At 38.8% G+C, this 8,547-nt stretch overlaps 1 protein-coding gene across 3 annotated transcripts in view; it reads right to left on the reverse strand.

Annotated features, from left to right (window-relative positions):
- Positions 1–8,547, reverse strand: part of LOC106535730 (major facilitator superfamily domain-containing protein 6-A) — a 46,156-nt gene that overhangs the window by 2,959 nt on the left and 34,650 nt on the right. Inside the window, exon 7 of one of the 3 annotated variants that reach the window (XM_014032802.1) lies at positions 8,010–8,092. The exons of the other annotated variants lie outside the window; for them this stretch is intronic. Coding sequence (XP_013888256.1) covers positions 8,048–8,092 — 45 coding nt within the window. The 3' untranslated portion in view covers positions 8,010–8,047. The remainder of the gene's footprint in view (positions 1–8,009; positions 8,093–8,547) is intronic. 3 annotated transcript variants of the gene reach the window in all.

The following is an 8,547-nucleotide window of genomic DNA, read 5'->3' on the forward strand; positions in this document are numbered from 1 at the left end:
AATTTCGCCTTGGGGCGGAGTTATCTTTTCACAGGGGGGTAAGTTACACTTTAAGGGACAGGAGTTTCCAAGGCACCTAACATAAGCTTACACCTACTGACTGGACAGAGAGATGTGAACAATGCTTTTCACAAGTTGAAGACCATGCTATTGGAATGTGTTGTGCTTGCTCATCCAGACGTTGATGAACTGTTTTATCTTGTCTGTTGATGCATCTTTGGATGGTCTTGGAGCAGCATTATCACAAGTGCTACAAGGAAAATCAAAAGCTTGACCTGTTGCCTTTGCAAGCAAGACCCTCATTGCATCACAACAAAAATACCCAGCCCAAAGATTAGAGTTCATGGCTCTTAAATGAAGCGTTTGTGAAAAAATTTAGTCTCTAGCTAAAGGGGCGTAGCTTTACCATCTGGACAGATAATAAACCCCTTACACCCCTTACCCCTTTAATTACGCCCTTCTCTTGACGAAGCCAAGAGAAGGGGGTAATTGCATGCGAAATCTGATGGGTGTCAACGCTTGCTTATCATACTCCTTTGACCTAAAGCACCTACCTGGAAGGAGTAATGTGGTTGCTGATGCCCTGAGTCGCAAGCCCTTTGCAAAACCAATCAGTCACAGATTCCTTGACACAAGAAGCCAACAAAGTCGATGAAGGTTCTGTGCAGGATGTCTTTGGGTTCAGCTGTCAACCCCAGTCTGATAGATCAATGGCTCAGCCAATACTGAAGGGTGTTTATGACACAGCTGAGGTCAGAGCTCTTTGCCAAGCCCACTGTGACTGGATTGAGGGAACAGAATCTAGAGCTCTGAGTTTGACTCAACACACTCAACAACAACAAGGTGGACAGGATGCATTACATGTGTTCTCCGTTCAGGAACTACAGCACAGCCAACAACAGGATGCAGTGATCCATGCTGTTGCTGCCAGAAAACGACCACCCAGACGAGAAAGATTTGGTGGAGACTTGAAAGCCATCAGACTGCTGGAACAGTGGGATAAGCTGGAGGTTTGTGATGATGTGATGTATAGAGTGACAAAGGACTCTGTGACCAAGCAGAAAAGTTTTCAGTTTGTACAACCCCATTGTTGGTGAGACAAAGCCCTATCTGGCATTCAGGACTTAGCAGGCCATCAAGGACAGGACTGCACTCTTGTCTCTTGCGAGGCAGAGCTCCTATTGGCTGGATACGGAAAAAGATGTGTGTTCATACGTCAAGTGTTGTCAGAGATGTGTACTAGGGAAAACACCAGAACCAGCAGCTCATGCACCAATGGAGTTGGTTTGCCTGGATTTCTGGTCAGCTGAGGACAGCAAGCAATGGTCAGTAGATGTTTTATTAATCACTGACCACTTTACCAAACTAGCCCATGCATTCCCCTGTGCTAACCAGATGGCAAAACAGGTGGCCAAAAAACTCTGGGATCATGTGTTTTGTGTATGTGGCTTCGCACAGCGTATACATTCTGACCAAGGCACCAACTTCGAAAGCAACCTGGTCGCAGAACTTCTTCAGTTGGTGGGTGATGCAAAATCCCATACAACACAGCGTACCATTCTATGGGAAATGCTGTGACAGCGATTTAACCGCACATTGGGTTCAATGCTCCGTACACTTCCTCTTAAAGAGAAACAGCGGTGGCCAGAACAAATCCAGAACTTCACATTTGCTTATAATGCTACCATTCATGAGACGACTGGTTATGCGCCCTTTTATCTCATGTTTAGGCGGGTCCCAACGCTGCCAGTCGACATAATGTTCAATCATGACCTGAATGATTCAACTGTCGTGGATTATGATTCCTATGTCAACTCTCTTGTTCTCCTCTCTGAAAAGTGCTATTGAAATAGCCCAGAAGCATTCCTTGTCAGAACAACACCAGTCCCATCAGTACAACAAGCGCACCAAAAGTGCTCATCTGTCCATTGGAGACAAAGTTCTTGGGGACAGCTGTGGCAGAGTGTTTAGGGGAGTCGTCCTGGAACCAGAAGGTCGCTGGTCCGATCCCCCGTCAAGCTGTCTCAGTTGTTGTGTCCTTGGGCAAGACACTTCACCCCTAATGATGCGTGTCCCATCAGTGTATGAATGTGATTGGCACTGATTAGTCTCCATAGATGATTGTATATGCTAGCTTTGTAGGGACATAATAGAGTGCTGTGTGAATGGGAAAATGAGGGCACAGATTGTAGTGTGAAGCGCGTTGAGTGTCCTGGTTGGATAGAAAAGCGCTATATAAGAAAATGAAAATTGTTTTAATGAAAGAAAATGACCACACAATCACATATCTTGTACCAGGTTATGGAATAATTACATGTAATACCCACTGAATACATGTACATATAATGTACATGTACCTTGCTGTAACACCGGCTGGTCAGCTGTTAGAGCAAGGCTGCGCTTCGCGGGCGACTGGGAACCAGCTGGCGGGCGACCGGTCGCCCGCGAGCGACTGGTTGGGCACCCCTGTAATACATCATACATGTACATGCAAAATAATTACCAAAAAATGATTTTTTTGCACATGTCTCGTAGGCCTGTCACGATAACAAATTTTGCTGGGCGATTAATTGTCTCACAAATTATTGCGATAAGCGATAATATTGCCTGGTGACCATTTTACAACTAATAATTATAAAAGCGTAATATGCAAGTGTAATAAATCAATAAACTTTATTTTTTAAAGAATGTTTAACAAAGTGGACTCTCAGTCTCTAACAAAAATGCACTTGAATTAAAAAAAAAACAAAGAACAACAAAATGTAAATTAAACACCACACACAACTATGACAGTAAATAAACATTAAAGAGCAGCATCTCTTTAGAGATGAAGCAAACTACACAGCCTGGTGAGGACCCACTGTTTCTTATGGGGACATAAGCCCAGTTCACATCCCATGTAAAGTGTAGGCTAGGTTTAGGGTCAAATGGTAATAGAAAATACTGGTAAATGAATGAAAGTCAATGCAAAGTCCCCATGAGGATAGAAGAACAAACGTGTCTATGTGTGTGTGTGTGTGAGAAGGGGACAAGAGGAGACAAGCAGAGCGCTGCGAGGGAGGAAATCAGACAGTTCAGAGTTTTCCTCATGAGTTGTTGGGACAGCTACAGGTTTTTGGGGGTGTTTTGTTAAAACACAGATGGTGCGTTTAAGTTTCCTGTTATTTTTGGGAGCTACAGGTAAAGTCATGACGAGTTTGTCGCGGGTCTGGGGGAGTTTCAGCCCCCACCCCTTCTCCTCTCTCTCTCTCTCTCTCTCCCTCCCTCCGCAGCGAAATTCAGGCTCTAGTGCTCCGACACTGCAGCAGCCGCGTTCTGCTTTGAAACGTTTCTTTAGCAACGAGCTCTCAAGCTAAAGCGAGAGTTGACTCCTCCCGACACTAAGAAAACAGGAGGGGAGGAGTCAGCTGAGCTCCTGTGCAGCGGAGCACAGAGAGGGAGAGATACGAAGTAAACAAACAAGCAGGAAAATGAAACTTATCTACCTCATTTTTTTTACCGACCTCAAAAAAAGTTATCGTGCAATTAATTGATTTATTGTCTATCGCGACAGGCCTAATGTCTTGGCAATTGCCGTGACAATGGCATCTCTTCATGGAATCCACAAAGTGAGCTCAAATTGCATTTTCTTTTGTTGAGTGTGTTTTAGAAATATTGTTTTATTGTCTGTCTTGTTTGGGTTTTGATATCAAATCTGATATTTACTATTGCTTTTGTTGTTTTAATGTATGAAGTTTTCAAAATAAAAGTTTGTTTGATATATATTGATCTATGCTTTGAAAAACTGTTTTTGAGGTAACTTGTTTTCATCATCAGTTTTATTTTATTTTTTGCTTGTGTTTTATTTTGCCCTCTTAGGCTGACAAACCAACAAGTTTTGATTTAGTCTGCTTTACTTTTGTTTTTGTGTCTGAGGCATTAAAAATGTTTCTAAAAACAAAAATGGAGACACAATTTCTTGTAGGAAAATATCTAAATACCTGAAGTGTGACAAAAGGTGCTTTTAGGTAATCAAGCCATCAGCTGATGCAGCTAACAAGTTATAATAGTGGCCAACTGTGACCTCAACAGGAAATAACTTGTGCAAATTAGGCTGATGACGTAGGCAGGATACAGGGACACACCCATGCCCCAGGTAGAGATTAGTCACTGCTAACACACGTCACCCCACCTCCACCCCTCGCACACAGACAGTGCTTTTCTATTAGGCTTCACACGCTAAATGTCTCACCTTTCTTCAGTTTGAGCAGGAAGACGTTGAAAAGTGGAAGTATCTGATTAGTGAACGTTAGGGCATGAATAAGACATGTTTTTACACAGAATTAAACAAATCAGTGACACAAACCAAACAAAACATTGGAACAGTGACACAAACAAACATGATTCTGTTACACAAGCAATCAATATTTACAGAAACAACAGGGTCAGATTTCTCTTTCAAGTGTCTAAAATGTTGGTCTTTTTCTTTTGAAGACCTCGAGGGGACATGGGGGGATTTTTTCTTTCGTGTTCTCATGCACTATTGCATTTCCTTCCAATAAGTTTTGCTTTCCCTCGCAAAAGCTGTTTATTACAATTATGCCTGCTGGTTTATTAAATCACATACTCACCATAATACAGGACTTAGCCTACTACTTTAATTTAGCTTTGGAATGAATGTACGAAAGTATGTGCAGTATTTGTTTCAAAGTATATGCAGATATTTTAACTCTATGCAGCCATGCAATAATCACTGTCAATTCCCCGAACTTGCGAAACATCCTGTTTCGGAAATGAATATTTCAAAATAAAAGTATGGTTTAATCATAGACTTGAATAAGAACCCTAGACTACGCCCCGCCTATCCCGTCCACTGTTAGCATCTGTGACAGCATGGAGGAGAATAAACAGTGACTGAACAGGGCATTGGCTTCCAGCCACCATAGCACATTAGTAGATAAACAGCAATCCGAAATGGATCTGTTTCACAAATTATCTGTAATATTTTTACAATAGATTATTTACTATGTTAATTTCATTCAGCAATCATGTACAACAGCAGATTTATACTAGAAAAAATACAAAATTTATAAATAACAATGACCTAAACCAGACCTGAATTCAGTCTGTAATGTAGACTTAAGCTAGATGAAAAATTATGACTTAAGTTAGTAATAAAGTATATTTATTATGTCTTCTTACTGTCATAAAAATAATAATAAATATTTACCAGTCAACACTTAAAAAATGTTCTCTGTATACCTGGTTATAGGATGAAACTTGTCTACTGATATTAGCTAACCATCTTCTCAACAGATCAAGTTCCTCTAACAGAACCCTAAAAATACTTACATTTATATTATTATTTTACTCTTAGTTATTAGTAGGTCTAAATATTAATCAGAGGACAAATTAGGTTGTAATATTTAATGGTTTGTTTAATTGTAGCAGATTCAGCAGAGCACTACACTCTGTATATATGCTCCACAAGCTAACATCTGCTAACCAGTTCAATAAATAACAGTGATTACATCGACTTTATAAGCTTATTTTAGTTTTAAACTGCTATATTATTAGCTTCAGTTCTGCTCAGATCACACTGAGCTAAATAAGATCAAAGACGTTTTCCTTTTTAGCTTCTGTTTTTAAATCCATAACGCCTTTCTGGCATTATTTAAAACATTAGACAGATTATATAAACTGTAATATACAGTATTAATAATAATTACGTTAATATTATTATGAATAGTTTTTTTATGATTTCTACATTGACAGTCCTTTTTTCTGTTATGTTGCCAACATGTGCAGTAATGGTAATCTGTTATGCTTAGGTTTTGCTGTAGCCCTTAGCTTCTACTTCACACGGTCATGTGGTTTCTGAGCACTCCATCTGTTATATATACTTCCATGGGTTAAATGCAGTTAACAAAAAAACAAACTTTTGCAAGGGAATACAAAACAATATTGTGAGGGAATGCAAACTTTTGTAAGGGGAACGTAAAAAGTATTGCAAGGTAATGCAATGGTATTGTGAGATAACGCAAAAGTATCACAAAGGTTTGCGAGGGAACACAAAAGAAAATAATTCCCCACGTCCCATCGTGGGCTCCGTATTATTTTGAGCTACAACAGTGTATTCATATCAGATGTTTATTAGACTGTCCTCTTACTTTATTAGAGACCTGCACAGAATTGACTGGGCAGCATAGGTTTACATAGAATAGGAGAAAGAGTATATAAGGAACATTCTAAAGCAAATTAAATATATATAATTGCCTATAAAATTTGTGATAATTTTTGCTAATTCATAACAAACTTCACCACTAAAACCAATAACGTATTTGAGGTCAACAGATGTTTTCTGTATCAAATGGTATTGAAACAAATCAAGTTGTTACATTTTTATTAGAGTTAGGTATAACTTTCATTGCAAAGATTAAAATGTTTATTAATTAGAGAATAAAAACAAAATCCAATGCACCTAAGATTTTCATAGTTGGGCAAGGAGTCAATTTACTCTTGTGACCAGTTGCACCTCATTTTGACAGTCTAAAGTGCTATTTTCAGGGTGGCAAAAACAATGGATAAAAACCATGAAAATTGCTTTATTCACTGACAAACAGATAAAACAAAAAAATTGAAGCATTTACCTAGAGCACATATGTCAAACAAAAGGCCCACGTGGCTCCCGTGTGCCCCCCCCCCCCCCCCCCAAAAAAATATTTTTTCCTTTTTTTTTAACTTTAACATGAAATTTGTTTCTTATGTCAATGGTAAACTTTAAATTTATGGTTAAATGCAACAAAATTAATTTCATAAAAATAAATTAAATAAAAATAAATAAAAAAATTCCTGTCCCTGAGCTGTTGGCTTGACGTAACTGAGCAGTTTAGTTGTATAGCACAGTACTAATGTCTGAAAATAAGCTGCTTTAAAGTCACCATCAAACATAAACTAAATCTGCCATAATGCTCACTAGAAACTCATCAGTGAGTAAAACTTTTTTGTTTTATTTTTAATAAGATTTCTGTATTTATTACAGATTTAGTCAGTCATACACTTAGTTCTTATCAGTGTTTAAAAGAGGACATATTAAAACTCTGTTTAGTCAAAGTTAAACATGAAACATCAAAGTTCATTAAAAGTGACCCTTCGAAGGCCACCATAACGCTCATGTGGCCCTCGGTGAAAATGAGTCTGACACCCCTGCCCTAGAGGAACTGGCCCAAGTGGCTTGGGAGAGGGAAGTCTGGGACACTCTCTTTGGGCTGCTGCCACTGCAACCCGATCCTGGATAAGTGGGGGAAAAAAAACAAAAAAAAAAAACGGTTGGATGGACAATTTGTGGGTGTCATACTTACTGAGAAGTGAAAATGGCTTTTGCTGATTTGCTCACATTTTTTATTTGGTGAGATTTTGTCATTTTTGCCAAATTTGGAACTTAATGTTTTCAAAAGTGATTCAAACAATGGGGTAATTCAGGGGTGCCCAACCTGTTTTGAACCAAGAGCTACTTTTGAAGTCGGTAGTTTGCCGAGATCTACTCGTCTAGTCTCTCAGTATCAAAAAACATATTTTTTCGTCTCCCTACTCCTCACTTCTTTAAAGTAAACAAAACAGAAAGTAATGTGTAGCTAGTTTTATTTAATTTAAAGTATTGTCAAACTAAACTATCTACTTAACCATATATTTACCTACAAAAAAAGATAAAATCCTTACTTGACTCCTGACAGAGAAAAAGAAAAGTGAAGCCCGAACAAAAAGGATAATTTTTTTTACCTCCTTCAATTAGTACTCCCTGTATTGTGCGAGCTATGAGGGCTTGAAAACCTGTCCAGTGTGAGAACCACAGAGTCAAATAACTTTGGAGCACAGGAACTTGTCTCCATTTATTCAAAAAACTCTCCTCTCTTTCTCTCCATACAGCAGAGGAAAAACAAAACAAAAAACTAAAGTCAAAGCATACAATATAAAACCCTCTCATTTATACTATTACAAAAAATGACTTACGCTGGTGCAGATTCACATACCTCCAACAACTATTTCAAACCTCAATCAGCAGCATGTGTTACAGGTCCGGTCTAGGGTCAGACCCACAGCAGAAGAACCTCTCCTGAATAAACAGGAGAAATGATGAGACGAGAGACAGTGAACTTGGATCGATGCAGCCTCGCTTCATACTGTCTTTAATGACAAAATTATATTCAAAAATACAGTTCCTTTCATGCTTTTTAGTCTGTATTTTAAACCAAAAACCAAAAGTCACGCTCAATAACTTTTCACTGTTTACGTTGTCAATACATCATCAGGTCTATTTCAATATGTAAAGTCTTTAACTATAACACATAATTTACTACCAGAAAATAGTGTTTTCACTTATACGTAAATCTGTGGCTTTCCACACTRTAAGTTTATTTTGTTACTTAAAGTGTAACTTACCCCCCTGTGAAAAGATAACTCCGCCCCAAGGCGAAATTTGAAAAATGCATCAAAGTGGGTAGGGGAGGGGGTGTGGATAGGGGAAGGGGGGTTAGAGAGCGGAGGTGTGGCCAGGACGAGAGAACGTGA

Source organism: Austrofundulus limnaeus, unplaced genomic scaffold (genome assembly GCF_001266775.1).
Source record: "Austrofundulus limnaeus strain Quisiro unplaced genomic scaffold, Austrofundulus_limnaeus-1.0 Scaffold1544, whole genome shotgun sequence".
Classification (NCBI taxonomy): Eukaryota; Metazoa; Chordata; class Actinopteri; order Cyprinodontiformes; family Rivulidae; genus Austrofundulus; species Austrofundulus limnaeus.